This window comes from Eptesicus fuscus, chromosome 20, assembly GCF_027574615.1.
Source record: "Eptesicus fuscus isolate TK198812 chromosome 20, DD_ASM_mEF_20220401, whole genome shotgun sequence".
Classification (NCBI taxonomy): Eukaryota; Metazoa; Chordata; class Mammalia; order Chiroptera; family Vespertilionidae; genus Eptesicus; species Eptesicus fuscus.
In genome coordinates this window covers 25,885,051-25,910,266 of record NC_072492.1, presented here as the reverse complement: position 1 = coordinate 25,910,266, position 25,216 = coordinate 25,885,051, and the positions used below count along the sequence as shown (strand labels likewise).

General features: G+C 41.2%; 1 protein-coding gene across 4 annotated transcripts; it reads right to left on the bottom strand.

Annotated features, from left to right (window-relative positions):
• Window positions 1-815: 815 nt before the first annotated feature.
• Window positions 816-24,770, bottom strand: DGKE (diacylglycerol kinase epsilon). Of its 4 annotated transcripts, none has more exons than XR_008554716.1 (14): window positions 24,710-24,770; window positions 24,126-24,598; window positions 17,538-17,697; window positions 15,257-15,376; window positions 14,105-14,248; window positions 13,870-14,027; window positions 13,206-13,257; window positions 10,904-11,017; window positions 9,039-9,110; window positions 7,755-7,882; window positions 7,421-7,532; window positions 6,852-7,075; window positions 6,638-6,692; window positions 816-1,161 (listed from the first exon to the last, which is right to left on the bottom strand). XR_008554716.1 is itself a non-coding variant. In XM_028154781.2 (13 exons), exons 2-12 carry the CDS (start codon window positions 24,578-24,580, stop codon window positions 6,896-6,898), a joined length of 1,695 nt encoding a protein of 564 aa, XP_028010582.1. In that variant the 5' UTR covers window positions 24,581-24,598; window positions 24,710-24,770; the 3' UTR covers window positions 816-1,161; window positions 6,852-6,895. The 4 variants fall into 4 exon arrangements, 2 of the variants coding, with proteins under 2 accessions (XP_028010582.1, XP_054565081.1); XR_008554715.1 differs by lacking the exon at window positions 816-1,161 and adding an exon at window positions 3,283-4,157; XM_028154781.2 differs by lacking the exon at window positions 6,638-6,692.
• Between the last annotated feature and the right edge of the window lie 446 nt (window positions 24,771-25,216).

Sequence of the window (25,216 nt, the reverse complement as noted above, 5' to 3'; positions counted from 1 at the left end):
GCAGGCTCCTCCCCGGCCCGGGCCCTGGTTGGGGCTCATGCAGGAGGCAACCAATCGATGTGTCTCCCTCACATCAATGTTTCTCTCTGTCTTTCCCTCTCTCTCAAAATCAATGGGAAAATATCCTCGGGTGAGGATTAACACAACAACAAGAAGGAAGGTGCAGAGTAGATGCTGGAATTCTGTTCCACAGTTGTCTTCTTTCGTTTGTATTTTTGGTCTTTCTCTTTTTATGCGGCAGTTCCTTCCCTCTGTGCTGCCAGTTATGCCCCAGTGTTCCTTAACAAAGTAACCGTATTTATTTATTTATTTATTTTTTAAAAATATATTTTATTGATTTTTTACAGAGAGGAAGGGAGAGGGATAGAGAGCTAGAAACATTAATGAGAGAGCATCATCGACCAGCTGCCTCCTGCACACCCCCTACCAGGGATGTGCCCGCAGCCAATGTACATGCCCTTGACCGGAATCGAACCTGGGACCCTTCAGTCCACAGACCGACGCTCTATCCATTGAGCCAAACCGGTTTCGGCAAAGTAACAGTATTTAATGAAAAGCCCTACTGACTTGCTTAGTCTGATGTAGCCCCAGGTCTTGCCTCCCTAGGTCATGGGTCATCTTCTGTTGCTCTGTTCAGGACGACTGCTCCTCTGCATATCTTGTCCCGTCTCCCCTCGCCCTAGTGTTCGTACATGCAGACCCAGGGGAGGATCCCAGGACTGAAAATAGACTCCGTAAGTGGAGGGCAGGGAAAGACGAATGAAAGAGGCTGGCCACTCCAGTCTGGTAATTAATAGAGTTTATTAAGCGAAACTTCCATACAAGGCACCTTGGATGGTTAGAAGATGAAGTGGATCCCTGTGCTGCTTGGTAGGTGCCCAAGAATTATATACAGGGCCAAAAGAGGGAACGGTTGCAGGTACTAGCATGTGAATGCTGCCAGACACAGGAAATCACATGCTTGGCCAGATCAAGGCATCAGCCTCTTCCAGGAGCCGGGGAGGGATGCTGATTTATGTCAGAATGAACATTGATTATGATCAGATAGTCCCTAAGGGCGGCTTTGCGATCAAGCAATCTCTGTTCTGGCTGGGTCCAGCTTGTGGGTCCAGCAGCGGTCACGCTATGGAACAATCTCTCCTTCACAACTTTTCAAACGATCTGTGGTGAAGAATCAGGTGTTTTGTTGCATTAAAAAAAAAATTTCCCAATACATCATGTATTGATATTTTTATAAAATACAATAGAAGAAAATGACATGAAAAAGACATATAAAATACAAACCACATTTTACTATGGTTAGATTCAGTAGTTGTCATGATAGCTAGAAACATTTCTAGACTCTTATTCTCAAAGCCTAGCCGAGACTGAATGGTTGCTGGTCCATTGATGGGCTCCCTGGGACCGATCAGCCACAAGGGAGGAATGACCACATGGTCTGGACACGCCCCTTCGGCAGATACTTTGGTTGGGGGCACTTTCCAGAGAATGGGGCATGAGATATAGGAGCACAAAGCTTTGCTGTTTGCCTGGCTGCCCTATGAACGCAGCACCTCAGATGGTTGAGTGCCCCACCTGCTCATTTGCTGGAAATTGGAGGCTGAGAGCAATGTCCTGTAGAGCAAGCATGTCAAACTCAAAGGCTAACATGGGCCAAGTAAACGAGGCATGTGGCCCACGAGTTTGACATGCTTACTGTGGAGTAAGGGTTCCATAACACAGAACAGGATCCTCACAGAAAATACGAAATACTCAATTGAATGCAAAGATGAACAAGGTAAGCTCTCTTCCCTCAAGAGTTCACAGTGTTTAGAGCTTTTTCATAGACTAATTTACTTTTCTATCTATTCCCATGAGAAAAATGCTGTTTCTATTTCCTAGTCCCAAACCCTGCCGAAAAATTTAATTCTTTATAGGCAATGCATTACACGGTCAGCCCATCAAAGATCTCTGAATTCCTCCCACAAGTAATTTATCTTTGCATGTATATGACCAGTTTCCTTGTGTGGGGACTTGCTTTGAGGGTTGATTTGTAAACCCTGGCATTCCCAGTGCCCAGCTCAATAGCGTGTCTGACTGTATTCAACATTTTTAATACTGTGGGCGGTGGTTGTGTTGATGATGAAAAAGCAGCAGGGAGGAGGACTTGGGATCAGCAGCTCCTAGTTAGTTGCCAATCTGTAAAATGGAGTTAGTAATGCCTACCTCACAGAACTGCACTAAGAGGCAAAAGTAAGTAAAAGCATTGGGCACAACACCCAGATGCTCACTGTGTGTGTGAAGCTGCTTAAAAAGTCAGAACATGGAATTGTCAGGGGTTGCTTAGATAATGAGAGCCTTCCTTGGGAACTCTGGTGGGTAGCACAGCCAAGCATACTAGTAATTCATGTTTAAAATTACTAAGAAAAGGTGCATGACGCCTGGCATCATTTAAAAAATTAAGCAGGAAAGTGAGCAATGGATTTTCAAGTTATTTCAAAAAATTTGTAAAAATGGACTTCTGGGTAAAGATGACAGACGGAAGCTGGACCACAGAATCCCTTCTCTAATGCCTAATGAATGAATTAAAAAACATTATATGCAGTGAAATGTTAGGTGAAATCCAGATTGAAGCTGATAAAACCATAACAATTTATAAAAATTCAAATGGAAGGAAATGCATATTTTTGCTAGGTATAGTGTCTCCATCCCCTGCCCCCCACACACTACACTCATCACATGACCCTGTAATCAGTTGTTGCCAACCGTGTCTCTCTTCTAGGAAGATGAGTTTTGTCCTCATGCCGCTGCTTTCCTGCCAGCAGCTGCTCTCTGGCTTACTGCGGTCCCCCCCACTCCTGCCCTGGTCAGCTGCCTTGTTCTCTAAGCATTTGAGTTTGCAACCCCGAGGTGAGCATGAACTCCAAGTTTATAAAGAAAATTGAGGCTCAGGCAGAACAAGGAACTTGTCCAATGTTAAATAGTGGCAGAGGCTGGGTTTTTAACCTGGGTATTTCAATAAATTCTATCCTCTTTCCACTGTACCGACTGAAATGAGATGAATGCACCTCATTTATTTTATGTTTCTCCTGTGTCATTCATGTGTGTATATACTCTGTGCCCCTAGGCTACAAAATAAACTATTTTTTCGTCCAAAAGTGAACCAGAATTTGCCACATATCATGTTTGTCCAAGGACCCTCTTCCGTGAAATTCAAAGCCACTTATTTTCTCATTGTTGTGTCAAAAAACATAGGATCATATTTTTAAAAAATGTTTTTATTTATTTGAGAGAGGAGGGGAGAGGGAGAGAAACATCGATGGGTTGCCTTCTGCATGCCCCCTACTGGCAACACGGGCATCGAACTGGCAACTTCTTGGTGCATGGGACAACGCTCACCCAGCTGAACCACACAGGCCAGGGCAGAATCATACTTTTTAAGTGTTCACTTTTAATTTTATTAAAAAACAAACATCTTCAACATTTCAAATGCTTTAATTCACATTTCTGTCTGTAGGCAATGACCACAATACAGACCCAATCACAACAAAAGCAATTAGCACAGGGAATTAAGTGGTAGGTACACAGCATGTGGCCAGAGGGGAGAAAGTGCAGGAGGCCAGCTGGCTGCTGACTTGGAGCCGCACAAGCGTCCTCAGTACTGATGCTCAGAGATCTGATTCAGTCAGTTCTCCTGCAGGAGTGATCAGGCCAGGGGCCCAGGCTGCTCTAACTGTGCAGGAAACAGAACTACACATGAGTGCCCATTTGCCTGCAGGAGATCAAAGGAAAGAGAAAGAGCCCAGAGCTGGAGAAATGAGAGCAAATGTCCTATGAGTCATTGTCACCCACGGCACAAAGGCCTTTTCTTACTCCAGGAATTTTCTCCCAATCTCCTCATCTGACCTGGATGCCAGCTTGCCTGGACAATGCTAGAGGAACAAGAAAAGCAACCTAACTACTATGCTTTCTTTTCAAATTTCTAAATTTTTAAAAGAAATCTACCTACATCTCACTGTCCACATTAGGCAGAATTAAAACAAAACAAAACCTGAATATAAAGTGCTGGTTCTTGCTTCAATATTATAATTTCAAGGGAAAACCACCCAAAACTCTCACCCATTCTATTGAGCTTTTCAGCTGAACAATGCAGATTATGTGTTCGGATCCACAGGAATCTGTAAATTAATATAACCTTCAAAGTTTAGTTGGTGCCAATTTAAAATTCCATAATGTACGTTAAATACAATTTTACTTTATATTACAAATGCAAACTATCTTTGCTTTGACATGCTGGTAGTATTAATTTTTACAGTGCAAAAAGGACTTTACAATTTCTGAGTCACAGTATATTTTACAACTCTAAGTAGGCAAACACATTTCAAAAGCAAATACTATACATGTTTTTGACACACCTTAAAAAATAAAAATAAATACTTTTGACTATAAACTTTTTATAAACATTAGTGACATTAAGGTTCACAGCTAATAGTTGCAGAAAACTTAAAACGCACTTAAAGTCATGTACTCTTCCCATTCGACAACCTTTATTTTAAAACACAAGTCAGTCCGGTTTCTATTAAACGTAACCAAGCATGGAAATGATCACCATTTACTTATATAAGGGATCCATAAGAGCTGCCAGGTATTCAGTATTTAAGCCACTAAGTTTACCAGGAGTTAGGAATGTGTGAGGATAATAAAAGATGAGAGAAGTCAAGACAGACATGGAGATATGCTTTACTTCATAAATTTCTTCCTGAGAATATAGAAGCTATTAAAAAAAAATCAAGACAATTTCAAATGGAACAGGAAAATCTTGGGGCAGATTATCTTTTGCAATGTGTAGAATCCCCGGTAATGCAAACAATCGCTACCCTAATATATAACTTGCAAACATGAGTCTTGTAAATAGTAGATTATTTAAAACAAGACACATGCCTATTTGTGTATTTTAAAGTGAATTTAATAGCATACAGGGGTGGACAAAAGTACGTTTACATTAGTTTATATGGAAAATAATACAATAATTAATAAATAATAATACAAGAACAAAGTTTTACCAACTCACAACTATAAGCTTACTTTACTTCTGCTCACCCATATTTGTAAAAGGTGATATGTGTAACAATTCTGACCATGAATTAAAGAATAAAACTCATTATACTCAAACATGATGTATGAATAAGGTGAGACCAGATCTGCTCACAGAAATCTCAGTCCTAGACTTTTAGCATTTCCTGATGAGATTTGGGTTAATGTAAGCAGAATGAAGTATTTTACATAATGTACTAACTACTGTTTCAGCACTAGGTTGTTCCTGGGCCTCACCTTAGGTGACTGAAATTTAAGTTCACAGTAATTCATGGGTGACAGATTCATAATAGATCCTTAAGGAGAGCTAATGTTGTTTGGGGGACACATTTTAATCTTTCAGAGATTAATGTTCTGAAAGACCAGTAAGATAGGCCATTTGTTAGAGAACACCAGGCTGGAGGCCCAGTGGGACTGCTGAACCCCGGAAGGAGGGAGCAGGTTGGTTAGCAACAGAAGAGCACCCCCTAATGGGTAACCATGGGACTAGCCCTTCAGTAAGGTTTTGGCAATTGAGGATCAAATAAAACAGTGAAACAAAACATTCAGTTATGGAAGAGTCGTTTGTCAGCGCTTTCCCCACCCCCTTTTAAACTGTAGAGTATTTCTGAAGAATGAGAATATCTGTCAGGAGAATTAAATTATGGGTTTTAGTTACTTAGTCAATAGGCTACATTTCTGATTGTGACTAGAATTTATGTGATCAATAAACTTATTAAATAAAGCTATATACTATAAACACTAAACACAGGTTACCACAATAAAGAAAATAAATAAGTAAAAAAAATACATCTCTCTCTTAAAAATAAATACAATAGAAACATTTTTAGCAGAGGATTCTGTCATTGCCCCAAGGGGAAATTCTGTTAAGTACTTTGGCTACAAAAGACTACTGTAAGAAGACCACTTATTACTCATTATTAAACTGTTTTTGAGAAATTAACATGACTAGTAAATTTTCTACATTTTTCTTGGATTACATTGTCTTTCAATCAAAAGCGAAGTGAGTGGGTGAACTGTCCAGCTTGGAACCCATAACTTTCAATCCAAAGCACGTATTCTGATGTTAATTTTCACCAATTCGCCTGTGTGGTCCTCTTGGCTGCCTTGGGTTCTAACAAGATGCTGAATTTCAGCAGCTCAACATGGTCATTACGGGGCTAACCAAACATTTGGGGGTCTGAAAGTGCTCCTGAAATACAAATTACAACAAAAATTTCAAGTAGTCTTTCCTTTACATTTCTCTTTTTAGGGTTTCCTGGAAATAAACACTATGGACCCACTAGATGCTGGGCTGTAGGAAATCGTAGGAGGCACATGCTGCCGGAGGGCCCAGCTTAACCACACTGGCTGGAAACCAACCATTCCCTTTCAAAAAAGCAAGTTAATTTTGAAAATGTTACGGTGTCACCACATTAAAAATTAAGATGGAAGTGATTTTCCCACCCACATCTTGTTGGATGTATACTATGTCCATCAAACGTGTGGTTCAAGAATAAAGAAGGAGGGATACCCTTCAGTGAGCCTCACTCTCAAGCATAAAGACACGAAAAAGACCCGTCACCTTCATGTACAGTTCTGTGACTTTTTAAATGAGGACCATACGATCAAAGTGTTTGCTAAAAACAAAAACAAAAACAAAAACAGGCATTAGTAAACAACTGGAAGTTTGGCTGTTTTTGGAATGATATTTACAGAAATGTATACTCATACTACTGGTGAAATGAAGACTAAATAGTTGATAGAGAATTTCTACTTTTGGATGAGTATGTATTTACTTGTTTGTGAGCATTCTATGGTAAGTTTTCATTTCCTCATCCAGCTACTCAGTATCCTTGATATCCTCTTGATCTGAGTTACTAGTGATGTCATCATCCGTTTGTTCTCCGGAGAAATACAGCATCAGTGCATGTGTCTTGTGAGTGATGGTAACAGTGCAGGGCCCTTGGGCCCACGGCTCCCCATCCACCTGCATTGGCATCATCGAGCACTTCAAAATCAGCTGGTATTAGGGAACAAAGAATTAGAAAAGTTAGTCCCCCAAAAGCTCAGAAAGGTCTTCCTTAAAACATCATCCATAGTCCTTAAACCTCCTTAGCATTTCATTCTGAGAAAATGAATCTGGATATATTTTTATTCCTTGCTTGTTTAAAGGATTCTTTTCCAATGAACACTTTATTTCTTCAACTGGACTGAAGGCCCTATTTCCTGTTTCTTCCCCATCCCACTCAAGCCCCTCTTGGAGGCTGATCAACAGCATAGGACTAAAGCACTGCTTAAGGAAAGCTACAGATCCAGGGCTTAGAAATGGACAGACCGATTAGCCCGTTAGCGCACTTTCACCTACCCGCACTGTGTGTGCCTGTCCTATTCGAAAAGGGTTTGCCAATTTCACTTGAATCTGAGCACAGTGGAAAGACCCATATACTCCAACGACTTCCAGTAAACCATCGTCATGCCTAAAATTAGGAAAAGGAAATATGGATTATATGATGCAATAAAATAAAATCAGCCATGTTAGGACAGTTATTTTTTTAACATAGGTGGACCATCAACTTATTAAATATTTGTATTAATGAGATATACAAGAAAGAAAATCTGAGGAAAAAAAGTCTATGAAGAACAGACTGCTTAAAAGCAGAAAACAGGGTCATAAAACAGCAAATCACAAATGTACATACCTGGCTAGGGGGTAAGTCTCATCTCCCATTCCTTCCCATAGTCTGCAGCCACCGCCCCAGTATCCAATGTTCAGAACAATAATACCTTCCAAATTAGGCAGTTCTACTCGCTCACCATCCAGTTCTAGCTTTAAAGAAATCCAAGCAGTTAGTTACTACAGGGCACATGATTTGCAGACATATCCACTTAGAATTCACGTCCACTTTCATATACATGAGATGTGAGAGATGCATGTGTAAGAGAAGACTACTTCCTCACTCATGGTAATCTGGCCTCTCACATCTGTTCAATGTTTATTATAATAAGTGAATGATAACAAATGGATTTTCCCCACAAGGTCATCAATCACATCCTTTTTGTGAAATCCCATTCTTTTACTGTATTGCAATGTGGTTTGAATGTCTTTCTTCTCTCTAGACCAGCGGTTGCCAACCTTTCGGACCTCACAGACCACCAGTGGTCCACTGGTTGGTGACTGCTGCTCTAGACTATAAGTTAGTGACAACAAGGGGTTTATCATTGTATCCCCAGTACCTAGGACAGTGCATTTTATAGGTGGCTTCACTAATATTTTTGTATAAATAAAGGATCAGACAAAAAAATAAAGTGCTACCTCCTGTGCTTCACTCTACCAACGCTATCACAGCCTAAGACAAAGGAAATATGATAAAGCAGAAGGAAGCTTTTTAATGGGCAATCTTGCCATTCCTCTGTGCTGTGGCTGCACAGGCTGTGGGCTCTTCCCTTTTTCCTTATTTTACTAGTTGTAGGCTTCTCTGTATTAATGTCTTTGTCAGTGCTATTAGCCATTACAATTCTTTTTGGAAGCAAGCAAGGAATATATACAAGTCTTAGCCATATTATGATGTTAGGGATATTGTAGCAGTATGCAATCGTTAATTTCCTATTTTTACTGCTCATATATTTTTATTTTGTGAGAGAGATGCATTACCACCATAATATGAATTAAAATTTGGGTCAAACCTCCCCCGAGAGTCCATGATGAGTCAGGCACTGTGTTAAATAACTTCATACTTGTCATCATGTATGAATGGAAACTGTTTAGCATAAACAGACTCGAGTTATATAAACCCGGGGTCAAATCCTGATTTTTACATGTGTTTTTGTAATTATTGAATTTAGTGGGATAATGTGTATAAAGCAGTAAAGTGTCTGGCACACAATAAATACTCCATATATGTTAGCAAAATATGTCAAAAATTCAGCATTTCTGTTAAAACAATGTTCATTATCCAGAGAGCACCTAAACTTTAAAAGCTTACCTCAACTTTTTTATTCAGATCTTTACATTCTTGCACTAAACAATCTTTGGTTCCATAGAATAAGTAAACAGCCTATGAGAAATAAACAGAAAATATGATAGTAAAGCAATCTAACAAGTCCTGTGAGCAAGAAAAAGACACAGAACCAAAGCTCCCTGCCCTGAGTGCTGAGTCATGTTTCCTCAGAGTGGATTAGACACTGTGGGGAGAGGGGCACCATGACATCCCTGCCCTGAGCGCTGAGTCATGTTTCCTCAGAGTGGATTAGACACTGTGGGGAGAGGGGCACCATGACATCCCTGCCCTGAGTGCTGAGTCATGTTTCCTCAGAGTGGATTAGACACTGTGGGGAGAGGGGCACCATGACATCCCTGCCCTGAGTGCTGAGTCATGTTTCCTCAGAGTGGATTAGACACTGTGGGGAGAGGGGCACCATTACTTTTGAGTTCAGCCTGTTTTTCAGGGGAATATGAGATAGAGGTGGTTTGTGCCTAAATAGTGTTTTCTCCTGGCTTATTTAAAAAAAACACCAAACACCTAAATTTTCACCCTGGCTGGTGTTGCTTAGTGGTTAGAATGGTGGCCCGTGCACCCAAGTGTCTTGGGGATTTTTTAAAAACATTTTTGGGGGGATAATCCTCACCTGAGGATATTTTTCCATTGATTTTTAGAGCGAGTGGAAGGGGTGGGGGAGATACATCGATGTGAGAGACACATCAACTCGTTGCCTCTTGCATGCTCCCTGACTGGCCTGGAATCAAGCCGGCAACCACGTCATGTGCTATTGACCAGAATCAAATCGTGGCCCTTCAATCCACAGGCCAAACCAGCTAGGGCAGTGTCTCGGGTTTGATTCCTGGTCAAGGGCACATACCTGGGTTGCAGGTTTGATCCCCGGCCCTGGTTGGGGCATGTGGAAGGCAACCAATCAATGTCTCTCTCTCACATCGATATTTCTTTCTCACTCTCCCCCTCCCTCCTTCCCTTTCATTTTCTCTAAAAAATCAATGGAAAAAATATACTTGGGTGAGTAAGGATTACCAACAACAACAAAGCTACATTTTATGAAGAAATACAACATTAAAATAAAAAAATTCCACCTTTTCCTAGAATTTCAGATTACTTAAGGAAAGTAATACAGATAAATCTAGGAACATTTTATAATCGCTTTTGAATATAAAAAGGGTGCAAAGTTGATTGGAAGCACTGAAAATGTTGTTAATTACCAATGATATAAACAGCAGTACTTACTTAGTACCTACATTAATAAAAGGAAACTATTTGTAAACTTGAAATATTTGTAAAACAGAACCAGGAACAAAACTGTTTTGCATTTATTTTTCATATCCTATTGCTCAATCACCAATAGTCATTAAAAAACTCCAAGACCAAACTTCCACCAAAGGAATCACCTGTACTAGAAACCAGAGCGATGCTCGTGGTTAAAAGCATGGTACACAAACCGCTCCTTCTCTTACCTTACCTGCCTTTCCCAGTTTTTTCCAAGCCAGTGGAATCTGTTTTTCCATTAACAACTTCACCTAAAATGTATCCTGCCTAAACTTTCTTTTCAATATCAGTTGCCATTTAAGATAAACTATTGTATACTCCACTTAGTTGCCTCTAAGCAAAATATGCTGTAAAACATTCCAACTTTAAATCAAAAAATTTTGCCATAATTACAAAATACTTTAATCAAATACACTTAAGGATATAATTTGACAGTCTTACACAAAACAGAGCAGGCCAGTGTTTCCCTAAGTTAGTTCTGTCTGAATCTACTTGAAAGGGTGCTAGATATAAGGAACTATTGATTTTTACTGTACCTTCGGTGTAAGCAGGAAATGTTATTTTATCCAACACACCTTATTAAGAATTCTGCTAGAAAACAGAGATGGTGCCTTCTCGCGATGAGCGTGAAAATTGAGAGCCATGAGAGCGTCAGGTCCAATAGAAAAGTAGTTGTTCATTGTGAATTCCTGTGGAAAAGGGTAAGACTTAGCAAGAGATTTGCTTCAGTCTAAGCCTGTGTCATGTATTCAATATGTAAATTTGTTTCTATGCTCTTTATGACAATACTTTCTGCATTTCTTGTTCACATAGAGCTATTTTATGCCATCCAGTACGTTTAGAAAGCAAGCTTCAGTTCAAAGGCTAATAATTATAGATGCGAGTTTCCCTTCCCATTTCTGTTTAATATGCTACATCTCAGATCTCATCATCAGAGTGACTCTACTTTGCACCTGGGCTTTTCACTCCTATGTTCCTTACACTTGCTTCTATTAGTCTCAACCCAGGCTCCTAGCAAGCACCCCCTTAGTTTATCTGACCTCCCGGCCCAGCCTGGATTCCTCAGCCTACATCTCCAGCTCTGTCTCGTACCTGAGAATAAGCCCGAATGTCTAACTTCGTGTTCAGTGCACCACAACCTCAAGGTTGAGAAGCTCAAAATCTAACTCATTTTCTTCCTACGCAAACCTGGTATTTTTCCTATCTTAATGTCATTTCCATGCATCCAGTCATGAAAACTAGAAATCTGGTAGTAAATACATACTTTTTCTCTTCCCCTAGTACCAGTCGGATGCCAAAGTCTTGATCAATTCTACCTCAAAATAGTCGATTTTCTGGGATTCTTCCCTTGAAAATGTGGCATTTGATTTTGAAAGACACAGCAGGCCATACATAGTTGCCAACTATATACCAAGTAGGTGAGAGGCTGAAATCTTAAAATGTTCATCTTTCACTTCCCCCCGTCTGTGGTCTGTCTTTGGATCGGCAATAACTGCCTGAACAGCTACTATGGCTCCATTAATTTGTGTCTGTGGCTCTTTGAGCTCTTCTCTGTGTAGCAATCGAATTAAGAACTGCATCTCCTGTGTCAAAACCAAGAATATGCTTGTCTAAAGCAACTGGCAACCCCCCCCCCACCCCTGCCCCCTTGTGTGATGCTTAGCAGCAGCATCCTGGGTCAGGCTCCTGGGCCAGAATGAGAGTTACATTAAACATTGCCCGGTAATCATCAAGATACTGAACCTGAAGGTCAGCCAAAGTCGTTCCACCAGCCGTAAAATCGGGATTGTTTACACCCCAACTGATCAATGGCTCTGCATTTTTAGCCTCATTGCTGTATTTTTGTATTATCAGGAACTGAGTCCCTGTGTTTTGCAGCGTTATCTCCACATTCAAGTCTAACAGCTAAACCAAGAAGCCAGCCAACTGCTTCTTGTCAGTCTTGAATCTTGAAAGGACAGCGAACATCTGTGAGATGCTTTTCAGAGAACTTGGGTCAGTCACTGCTGTGGATGTCTCTTAAGTTACCTCTGTGTTCAGTCTTGTAGTGTCTGACTTTCTGGTCTTCAAGCCAAACAATAAAGTTTCTAAATTCTGTTTCATCTTTGCAGTTGAAGCCAGCAGGGTTGTGGTAGTCGAGAGCCATTAGTTTGTGTGGGAACACGGTCCCGGCTTCTCGCTCTGTTCCCTTGGACTTTGGCCAGGAGAGGAGAGGCGAGGAATGGCCCATGCACCGGTGATGCGGTGAGAGCCAGAGCATCTTTTTAAAAATACAGATCTGCTCTCTCTGTATGATTTGCTATTTGTACCCTCTGGTCTCTATTCTTCTGCCTGGAAAGTACTGATCCTTTCTGTTGATCTAAATTGAATTTACCTTTTAAGGATCAACTCAAATGTGGCTTCCCCCGTCTGAGCTTCCAGGGCAGAACTAAGCACCTCGCGGTGCTTCCGCCCACAGCACTCTGTACTGTCCAGCCTGGGAGCTGTGCCCGACTCCCAAGCACACGGGGCTCTTCTGCTCCATAAGCAGCTCCCTACAGAGAAGCCCTCCGTCCCTGTGCCCCACCAGTGCCACATCTCATTCTGTGGAGGCTCTCCGTCATGTTCGCTGAAAGTACTCCCAACTGAAGCCCTAAAAAGATACCTTGGGTTGCCCAGCTGGTGTGGCTCAGTGGTTGAGCATCGACCTATGAACCAGGAGGTCACGGTTCGATTCCCGGTCAGAGCACATGCCCAGTTGGGGGAGGGGTGCAAGAGGCAGCCGATGGATGATTCTCTCTCATCACGGATGTTTCTCTCTCTTGCTTCCTTTCTGAAATCAATAAAAAACAAAACAAAACAAAACAAAACAAACAACAACAAACAACCCCCATATACCTTGGGTTTTCTCAAGTTGTAGTATCCTTTATTTGTTACTTGAACTTTCCATCTGAAAAACAGAGAAGTTAAAAAAATTCATTATTATTATTTCCAAATTAACTGCCAATTAACTACAATTATAGCAATCAACTCTGGATGCCTGGGAGATGGGGTCCTTCTATTAAAGTAGCATTTGAGCCCTAGCTGGTTTGGCTCAGTGTATAGAGCGCTGGACTGCGGACTGGAAGGTCCCAGGTTTGATTCTGGTCAAGGGAACATGCTCGGGTTTAGGGATCACTCCCTAGTAGGGGGCATGTAGGAGGCAGCCGATCAATGATTCTCTCCCATTGTTGATGTTTCTCTCTCTCTCTCCCTCTCCCTTCCTCTCTGAAATCAATAAAAATATTTTAAAAATAAAATAGCATTTGAAAAAATAAGCACATCTGTAAGTATGTAAATTTTGAGGTAAGTATTCAGCCCAACTTGTGACTTCTGTCCTTATATAACAAGAAAATATTACAGCAATAAAATAAAACACCATCATCTATGTATAAGTACAACTAACATAATCTTTCACTTTTAAATTACATTTAACTTTATAACTTCGACAAGACTTCATTTATAAACCAAACAAAATTCTCAAAGCTCAAAATTCTATTTTTTGGGGGGAAGTGTAACTTACCTGTCCAGTTTAATTCCATCTGCTTCCATCACATTTCTTAAGACCTGGGCAACTGGGATTTCACCCGTGTAACTTGTGCCCCAGCCCAAAGTATTGGACAGATCGTTGCCTGTTCCCAGAGGCAATACTGCAACTTGCGGAATGTATTTTTCTTGCCCCTAGAATATGGAAGATAGAGTTTAGATTTTTCTCTTCTATTTGTACAGTAATAACATTTGTTATTTGAGATCGGTACCTTAATCTTCATTTCATCAACTGCATCCAGGACCCAGCCCACAGTCCCATCCCCTCCACAAACAAGTACTCGAGCTGAGTGATAAGGAAGAAGAGTACAAAGTTGCAGGGCTTTGATAGGGGGAGTTTTAGTTACATCAAAAACCTAAAAATGAAAGAAAAGAAAACAATTACTTTTATCCCACACTGTCCTCCACTTGTCAGCATGACTTCCCTCTAGCTGGTATAGACATGGTTAAATAAAAGACTGGCTGCAATGCATTGATCTGTAACAATATGCCGGGCTCCATGTTAGTCTTTTCTTTTCCTTTACATCCTTTTTACTTAATGTATAATGATGAAAGGGAAAAGTACACATTGGAAGGAAAGACATCAGTGCATCTCTGATGGTTGCACAATGGGTTGTTTAGTTTTTCCAAGCAGAAGAAGCTGCTAGCAGGAAACCTCAATTTCAGTGGCGCAATCCTTTTATCCTTATTTTTTAATTGAGGTATAATTTACATCTAATGAAACTCACCCATTTCAAGTGACCAAGTCAATGATTGTTAGGAAGTTTACTGAGCTGTGCATCAGCACTTTAGAACTTTTGCCGCTCTGATAAGATCCCTCAGTGTCCACGTGCAGTCACTTCTGATTTCCTATCTCGGGTGACCAGGAATGTACTGTTTCCACAGATTTGCCCTTCCCGGGTAGATCACAAATCAAATCATACAAGATGGGCCCCTTGCATCTGGCTTCTCGGACAGTTGGGCTGTTTCTACGTTTTGGCTATAATGCTGCGATGAATGTTTGCATAGAAGTCTTTGTGAAACATGTTTTCATTTCCCCTGGGTAGACTGAACCCAGGCATGTGCTCTGACTGGGAATCAAACCATGACTTCCTGGTTCATAGGTCAACGCTCAACCACTGAGCCACACCGGCCAGGCTATGTTTAATTTTTTAAGAAACCTCCAAACTGTTATCTAATATGGCTGCACCATTTTATACCTTCACCATGAGTTCCTTTCTCAATGTATTAGAATAGTTTGATACTTTTATAATTATTATTCTTTCCTACAATCAGGTGAATACTGGTTGAAAGAATTAATAACCATTACAATTTAGGGAAAATGAAAAGATTAACACAGAAAGGAAGATTTTCTCTTCAGATACCTGGACTGGGTTTAGAAGAATCCTGAATTCTCCCAACAGTCCATCTCCCATGTTAGTTCCACTACGAGAGTTGGCCAGGATTATTAATGGAGTCCATTGCTTCCCAAGCTTAGAGGCTAGCTAAAAAAAATTAAGGCGAATGAAAGGGTTAAATATCTCATCTGTACATTGTTCAAGTCGTCTCCTTCCATTACCATTTATCCTTTCTATACCTTCCCCCATCTACCCTACTCCCCAATTTTTCACTTCTTGATAACAACAGTTCTGTAATTTGCTGAGAGAAAAACAACTATCCCAGAACAATAAATACAATATAAAATCAAAGAACAGGACAGGACCTTAAAGATGAACTAATTTAACTTCCACTTAACGTACAATTCTCTTCTACATTATTCTAGCTAAGTCCTCCAGTGTATGCTTAGATACGCATATAAGAACTCACTAACAAGGCAGCCCATTCTACTGCTAAATTATTAGACAGTCTTGACTTAAATGGAGTTAAAAATCTGTCTTTCCATAATTTTTATTTATTGTTCTAATTTCATTTTCTGAAGCAACTAGAAATAATTTCATTTGTTTTTCCCTATAATGCTGTGCTCAAACATCTGAAGCATATTATCTTTCATTAGTCTTGTCTCCTAGACAATGCATTTCAAGTTCTTTTAACCATTCATTGAATGGACAATGACTTTCTCTGCTCTTTTACCTTGACTGTTCTTTTCTGGATATAGTCTAATATATTTTAGTTTGCAAGTTTATTTTTTTTTTCAAATGGGTACTCAGAAATAGATGAAAGAATCCAGATTTATACAATGCCCAAAGTCAAATGAAAATAATATTTTTCTAACCTAACAATTTATTTCCTCCCCCTTTCTCCTTGTGGATGGAAACACAATGGAGTTGTTTTGTGGTTTTTCTTAGCGATTCTCACTCTTTGTGATCTCAGAGTGAATTCAAATACATAGGGGTTGTACATTTATTTACTTATTTTTATTATAATTTTTTAATCCTCACCTGAGGAGATATATATATATATATATAGATAGATAGATAGATAGATATCTATATCTATATATTTTATTGATTCCAGAGAGAGAGGGAGAGGAGAAAGAGAGAGAAAAAACACCAATAAGAGAGAAAAGCATTGATTAGTTGCCTCCTGTACATGCCCAGACTGGGATTGAAGCTGTAACCTAGGTATGTTCCTTGACCGGGAATCAAACCAGAGATCCTTCAATGTATGGGAGACACTCCAACCAACTGAGCCATGCAGGCCAGGGCTGGGGATTTTACATTTAAAAATATGTATCACAGCCTGGCCAGTATGGCTCAGTGGTTGAGCATCAACCCATGAACTAGGAGGTTGAAGTTCAATTCCTGGTCAGGGCACATGCCTGTGTTGCAGGCTCGATCTCCAGTGGGGGGCATGCAGAAGGCAGCAGATCAATGCTTCTCTCTCTGTTCCCCTCCCTCTCTATCTAAAAAAGAAATCAGTAAAAATATATTTTAAAAAATATACCACAACATTCAACATAATGTTTTTAAATTTTCAAATTCCCCTTTCTTTTGCAGTAATATTGACAAAGATGACATTTAAGATATAAAATCCTAACTTGGAAAAGATACAATTTAATTTTAAAATAAAATAAACCATTTTGGCATATTCATGTAGAAAATCAATGCCAATATTTATAATTATTCCTTCAGAGCTACATAACGACTGATACATTTACATCAGTTTTCATACACATACTGTAAAGTGCTGTTAGCAGCTTCAATGTTCAACATTATTTGTGGGACCATATAATGAGCAATGTAAATGCATCTCTAGACACCCTGTGTAAAGTTCCCAATGGAAAAATTCTTCCAGAACAATGTGTGAGGAAATCTACATTTTCTTTTCACTGACAATAATCATGAATCCCAATCCTAGCTGTTCATCAGAATCATTGGAGAATCTTAAAAATACATGGATGGATTCCTGGGACCTACTTACTAAATCAGACATGGTCATGGAAGTGGGTTCAGGAACCTGTATATTTAAAAAGCTCCCCAAGTGATCCAGAAGCAGGCAGTGATTTAGAAACCACTAATATAACATTTCCTTTTAGACATGAAAGAACTCAAGAGCCCAAATTTGTGGCACACCTCTAGGATCTGGGTAGGGATTTATGGCTTACCATAATGATTCTTCTCACGTACACATAGTTGTAATGGTCACACAAAGAATTAAACCACTTCTTGGAAATCAATTACATAAGGGCAAATGAACTCTGATTACCATTGCATAATCTGTTTTTTTGTCTTTACGCATCTGATTAATAGAGGCTAAGTAACTGGGTGGAATGATGAGGTTTCTGAATTCTCCAAAATCACACTTTTCGTTCTTTAGGCTACTTCTCATGCATTCGTCATGGACAGTTTTCTGACACCAAATGCACCTGAGGGACCGAAGAAACAAAGAGAATAATGAATAACTGAAAACCATAGCGTACTGATCTGCAGACCAATCATTTCTGTCAAAAAACCTAAAACAGTAATTCCATGACTACTGAGCAGAAAATTTGGCAAATGAAAGATTTATAATTGTACCTACATAGTGAAAATAGAGCAATAAAGTTTGAACATACTTGGCAGTTTAACAGTGTTTTTTAAAAGATGGTTTAGGGCCCCTAAGATCCCTTCAGGGTGTTTGTGAGGTTAAAATCATTTAAATAATAATAATATGTTATTTTTACCCTCATTCTCTCAAAAGTGTGCAGTGCAGTTTTCCAGAAGCTGTATGACAGGGGCTACGTCAATAAACTGATGCAGAAATAGATAGGAGACTCTGACTTCTAAGCCAAAGAGATGTACCACAACTGACATCACCCTTCTCTTTAGGTTTTCATTTATTTTATTTTGATAAAAATGCAGTATTTAGCCTGGCCAATGGCTCACTGGTTGAGCATTGACCTATGAACCAGGAGGTCACAGTTCTATTTCCATCAGGGCACATGCCCGGGTTGTGGGCTTGATCCCCAGTGTGGGGCATGCACGAGGCACCTGATCGATGATTTTTCTCTCAACGTTGATGTTTCTATCTCTCTCTCCCTCTCCCTTCCTCTCTAAAATTAAAAAAACAAAAACAGTATTTGTTATCATGATCAATCTTTTAAAAATGAATATTGAAACAAGTTCTCAGTTTTAATTTATAACATGGTAAATATCAGATCTGATCCACATAAACAAAAGCCGATCTAGAACAACTGTTCTGTGCACTATTCATTTGTGCTTTGATTGAAGCAGGTTCGTGAGGCCTACAGTCCTTAGTGCTTGAATGCCCCACTGGCCTGGGTCCTTGAAGCATTCCTCAGGGTCCAGTGTGAAAATATATTCACTTATATAACCACCTGTGAATATTACAACTACAGTAAAATAGTCCATTTCTTGGTGGCTGTTAATACAAAATGAATCTATATGTTTGCATTTGAAATACAGACAGAAGACATGCACATTCAGATCAGCCTTTGTTTGGACCAGTGCAGAAACCAGCAGGGAATAGTGCTCATCAAGGCCCCAGGCTCCTGTCATTAATCTGCTCAGCAGTTAATCCTCTCCCAGATAAGGCAGCTCTGGCTATCCAGATGACTGCAGGCTGGCTGAAAATAAATGTCATAGTTAAATGAATAATTTAAAAAGAGGACAATTACTCTTTCACCCCAGATCAACAATTTAGCCTTCTATTTTAAGGTGTGTTTTTTTCCGGTTGGATGTTCAGATTTGCCAAGTAATTACTGCTATTTACTGCTGAAAGAAGAGTTATCTGCATGACCTGTTAGAGAAAACTGTAAAATAACTTGCCTGATAACCTTTGTTGATGCTTGCTTTCAAGCTATGAAAGATGGTTTATGCAGCTGAGGTACTGTACCTCTGCCCACTTTCTGTTAACTTTCAAATAGTATGTTATCATTGAAAATAACCTAAAAGGATACTCACTGATTTATTTCACAGTGGTTTCCTCTGGGAAGGAAAGTGGGACTGAAGGATGACAACATTCACTTTTTACTCTACATTCTTTTGTAAATTGCCTGAGTTTTTAAAAACCAGAATATCTTCGTGAAAAAGACATAAAATAAAACTCATCCAGAGATAGTCACTCTTAACTTTTAGATGTGCTTACTCTCGATTTTTACAGTGCATAAATGTTTGGTTCCCAGGTTAGGGATATGATGTATATATATATATGAATAGTACTCTTTTTCTTCCCACATTGTATCATGAATATGGCCTATGCCATGAAATATTTTTAAAACACATGGTTTGCAAAGAATGAGTAATATCATATGGATATAGCATAATTTATTTAACCCCTTTTCTGTTTTCCCTCCCAAACATATAGTTTATTTTTCTAAGTATAAATAACATGATGAATAAAATGAGGCTTAAATATAAATGAGGCTATTTTACTGGACTCGTAGAAGTCAAGTTACTGAGTCACAGGCCATGCATTTTCCTAAGGTTCTTGATATGTCTGTCCAATATGCTTACCAATGCATGAAGGTGCCCATCATATCTAACACTTGCTAATACTGCTCATTAGGACTTAACATTTTTTTTTTTTGATAAATTTTAGACAAGGAAAGTACTTTGTTGTTTTCATTTGGATGTCTTTGATCACCAGGTGAAGTTGAAATTTTTTTTTTGGCCTTTTGTTAATTGATTCATGCCCTATATTTTAATAAGTGCATGCATTTTTTATGTATGTAGGATATCAACATTTTCCTGTCATATTTATTGCAAACTAGTTTGTTTTCTTTTAAAGTTACTTTTTAATGCACTTAAGTTTATTTTTTGATAGATCTATATTTCTTTTTGTGGTTTATTCAAATGTTTTTATACCTCTGCCACCTGATTTTGTGAAAACAGCTACATTGATTTATGTATTGTCCACGGCTGGCATTGTTCTACATTAGATAATAGAGTTAAGTAATGCTGACAGACCATATGATCTGCAAAACCTAAAATAACGTAGTTTTGGCTCTTAACAGAAAAAGTTTGCTTACTTCTGTTCTAGAAGATGATTTGCTATTTTTCTCTGTTTCAGATAATTAATAAAATGCATAAACACATACCAATAGAACACAGAGATATAAAGGGATGTAAAGAAGAAAGACCTTATAAATAAAAAGGCACCTTACGTTTTCTTAATGAGACAGAACACAAAAGGAACAAAGGTTCATTTAATAACTGTAACGAATACTTAAAAATATAAACTAATTTTATATTAAGTTTAGAAGAGAGGTGAAAAGATTAAAAGGAAGTGGAAGCAGGAAAACAAAAAAAAAAGAAAAAATCTACAGGAAAGTAAGAATCCAGCACAGTGTGTGGCAAGAAACAGATGCTTACTATGTGAAAACTAAATAATGACTGAGCATAAATTAAAGGGCCTTTGTCATTTGTCTGCGGAGTTTAACTGGGCTGCAGGCATCACTTGTCATTACTGCCCTTTGAAATGCTAACTTGTTGTACAGCCTTCACAGTTCATTTAAAATCGCAGATATCCCAAGAATAGGAGCCCCCAACAGTGCTTGATAAAATCCAGAGACAGGGACAGTCTGGCCTGTGTTTAAAAGTTCTAAATAGCCGTGGCTGGTTTGGTCAGTGGATAGAGAGTCGGCCTGGGGAGTCGGGGGTCCCAGGTTTGATTCTAGTTGGGGGCACATGCCCAGGTTGTGGGCTCGATCGGTGGGGGGCATGCAGGAGGCAGCCAGTTGATGATTTTCTCTCATCATTGATGTTTCTATCTCTCTCCCTCTCCCTCTCTAAAATAAAACAAAAAAAACAGTTCTAAATAGATATTTATCTTGTTTCTCTTTCTCAAATATTTCATTCCCACAGAAGGTCATAGCTGACTGTAATCCTGAATAACATTACTGGCTGAAATAAATCAGAACATTGCAGAACATGTGCCACTTCGGGGCATTGTGCTCTTTTCTCCTGGGAATAATAAACCCTTCCTAAATGATACAGAGACCATTTCTACCCCGGGTGAAGGGTTCTAGCATGCTTGGACAGACTGCTCAGTACTAGTAAGAACAAGGTAATGAGGAAAAGGAGATTTATCAGCCCAAACATTCACTGTGCTCAAGGGGGTGGGGTGGGGGGACAAGATTAAGGATAGAGGCTCATGTTTAAAAAAGCTACATAAATATACAAGTGGTTCTCCGACTTTAGAGTTACCTGCAGAGCCTGTTAAAGCCAAGAATGCTGGTCCCCAGCCCAAGTTTCTGATTCAGTGGGTTGCCAGGAAAAATAGAGGTTGCTCAGTTAAATCTGAATTTCAGGTAAGTAATTTTTAGGAATAAGTATGCCCCAAATACAGCAAAAAATTTTACTTTGTTCGCTAAATCTGACAACTCTAGAATTTGCATTTCCAATCAGTTTCTTAAGTAATGCTGCTGCTGGTGGTGTGGGGACTTTACTTTGAGAACCAGAGAGAAACAGGATATTATGTTATCATCAAGAGGGAAAAATTTGAGGGCAAGGATTCCTAGAGGAAAGGGCTCAAGGTGAGTCTTTTTTTTTTTTTTTTTTTAAATATATTTTATTGATTTTTTACAGAGAGGAAGAGAGAGGGATAGACAGTTAGAAACATCGATGATAGAGAAACATCGATCAGCTGCCTCCTGCACACCCCCCACTGGGGATGTGCCCGCAACCAAGGTACATGCCCTTGACCGGAATCGAACCCGGGACCCTTCAGTCCGCAGGCCGACGCTCTATCCACTGAGCCAAACCGGTTTCGGCAATCAAGGTGAGTCTTTAAGGATGCAGAGAAGCTAGCCAGGAGAAGGATACTTAAGACTGAGAGGAAAGAAAGCCTTGAGAAAAAAAAAGGGGCAGGAAAAAAAAGGACAGCCTGCCTGATGTTGCTTATACATAAAAGTTTAATGCAGGTGGTGGTAGGTAAGGTTAAAAGGGCAGGCAGGGTCCGGAGAATATGTAGGACTGTGTTAAGCACTTCGAGTTTACACTGAAAGACCATGAGTGCATGTGATGGGAGCAACTGAAGGGTTTTAAACAGAGCAGGTGCTCCGTCTGCTCCTTCACAAATCAGCACAGTGCTCTGATCCTCCACCCTAATGATCTTTCTAGAAACACAGTTAAGATACTTATGGCAGCCACTTTTATCTAATTCAGCACCAACACAAAGAAGGGAAGGAAATAAAACAATACTAAGTTCATGTCTTCTTTCCAATTAATCCCAGCTCTTGAAGACTGAAGCTTACCTACAGGGAGAACCATAAAATGTAAAGACTTGGTAACCTAGCTCTCATGGATGCCAAAAGGACCAAGAAACCAAATAAAAATGAGTGGTAACAAAACTCTAGTTGTTTAAAATATATTTTTTGGGAAAGTTAATTCTTAAGTCTAAATCTGATGGGTAAAACTAAAAAAATAAGACTTAAAAGTTAGGTGTGGAATACTGCCAGTGTGGCTCAGTGGTTGAGCTTTGACCTATGAACCAGGAGGTCATGATTCAATGTCTGGTTAGGGCACAAGCCCGGGTTGCAGGCTCAGTCCCCAGTTGCGGGTGTGTGTGTGTGTGTGTGTGCGCGTGTGTGCTGGAGGCATCTCTTTCTTTTATTTAAAAAAATATATATTTTATCGATTTTTTACAGAGAGGAAGGGATAGGGATAGAGAGTTAGAAACATCGATGAGAGAAACATCGATCAGCTGCCTCCTGCACACATCCTACTGGGGATGTGCCGCAACCAAGGTACATGCCCTTGACCGGAATCGAACCTGGGACCCTTCAGTCTGCAGGCTGACGCTCTATCCACTGAGCCAAACCGGCTAGGGCAAGAGGCATCTCTTTCAGATCTCCCTCCCTCTTTCTCTCTGAAATCAATAAAAATATATTTAAAAAAAATAGGTGTTGATCTAACAATGCTCACACTAATTAAGGGGAAAAAAAAGGATTAAAAAATAACAACAGACATCAAAAGTCACTTGGTATCTAGTGCCACCTTTCTATATCAGTTCTTAAACATGGTTAGGGGCCTTTCTGCTTGTCAGAAATGAAACCCATCACAATGAAGATGTCCATCTTTAAGGCTGAGACAAGGCTTCGTAGTGACAGCATTCCTAACCCTGTCCAGGGGGTTAGAATTCTATTTTTCTACTGACTACAATTCTCTCAACTGTATAGTAAGTAATGATCTGCAAAGTACCATTCCCTTTTATTACCAAACTCTAACATGACTTTACCTAGTTTCAGACAATATTTAAGAACACAAATATGTTGTTCAGTGTGTATTTAGAGCCATTAAAATATTTTTGGCTTAGTCCAAGTCACTCCTCTAAGATGCTACATGTCCTGAAAGACCACCGACAAAAGGAGTATACCTTTAAGTGTTATGTGTCACTATAGCATCCATACCTAAATTCGAAAAAGTGCTTGAAGTGCTGCTTTGGAATGACACTTGTCTTCCTTGTACATTCGTGGTACAGCGCCGAGGATGAATCCGTTTTACCACTCTAGGGAAAAGTTAACTTACCCGTTCTTCGTTTTTTTCTTACATCAAGTGGAGATAATAGCAACAAAAGCTAAGCTATAACATACAGTGGCCACGAAGGCCACAGCACTTAAGAGACCTCTGGATGGAAGCTGAGAGCTTACAAAACGGCAGACAAAAGGTCAGGCTGGCTGAGGAGTGAGGCGCTACAGCATCATCGCAGCATGTGACTATTGCAAAGCTGCCCTGAATGTTTATTAGCGTGCTTCCTCCAAGCGGGCACTTCAGGCCATTTGCAGAGATCAAAGCGGGCCTCTGCACCCACGCCCTACATCCCGACTCCCACCTGTCCCCACCAAGGCCATACCTGTAATCGCAGAGCTTGGGCTGACTGCCGCACTGCTGCGTGCAAACCACACAGCAGCTGCACAGGGGGACGTTGCCCCGTATCCAGTGGTGGGGCATGGCGTCCGGGGCCTTGCCGTCCTGCTTGAGCACGATCTCCTTGCACTGGAAGCGCTTGTCGGCCTTCTTGAGGCAGCCCTCGTCCACGCGCAGCCCGCAGCAGTCGCAGAAGGCGCCCTGCAGGATGTGCTGCGCGCACACGCAGCAGTAGGTGGGGTGGCTGAACAGGTCCGTGTCGTGCCACCCGTGCTTGCTCTTGCGGAAGATGTCCCTGCGGTGCAGCTGCCGGCGCGACCGCTGAAGGCTGCACCAGAAGGTGATGAACACGGGCAGCAGCACCGAGCACAGCGTCCACAGGACCAGGTGCCCGTCCGCAAACAGGCCCGAGTAGGGCTCCGGCCGCTTCTCTCCTTCCATCTTCTCCAGGGACGATTCCTACGGAGAGAGACGCGGGCGGTCCACCTCGGGCTCCAATGCCCGCCCCGCCCCGCCCCGCCCCGCCCTCCTTCCTGCTTCCAGGTGGTATCCGAGGAGGGGGACGCGCACCTTCTCCGCCGCGGCCCAACCCCAGGACGGGAGCCCTAGTTCTCCAGGCCCGCGGACCAGCCCGCCGAGGGGGCGGTGCCCCGCGCGGTCACGCTCCGCCCCGACCTCGCCCCGCGGCCCGCGGTCTCCCCTCCCCTCGCCCGGTCGGCGGAGCGCGGAAGGTGGTACCGGCCGCCCTCCGCGGAAAGCCCTGCGCTGCCGGCGCGTTGGCGCACGTGGGCCGCGCGGCGCCGGCCGGCGTCCGTAACCGTTAAGTTATCCCGCGCCCCGCATGCCCCGCCACCCACCCGGCCGCCGGGCCGGCTACCCACGCATCCAGCTGCTCCAGGCCCGGCTGGGCTCCCCGCAGGCCCCGCCCGCCGCGGGGCCCCGCGCCCCCACCCCTTCGCCAGGCCTCCTTGACCCTGGCCTCCGCCCCTCCCGCCCTCGGGCTCTACCTCGCGCGGGGCGGAGGCGCGGTCCCGGGGGCCAGGCCTTGGGCGCCCTCCCGCCCTCGCGCGGCCGCGC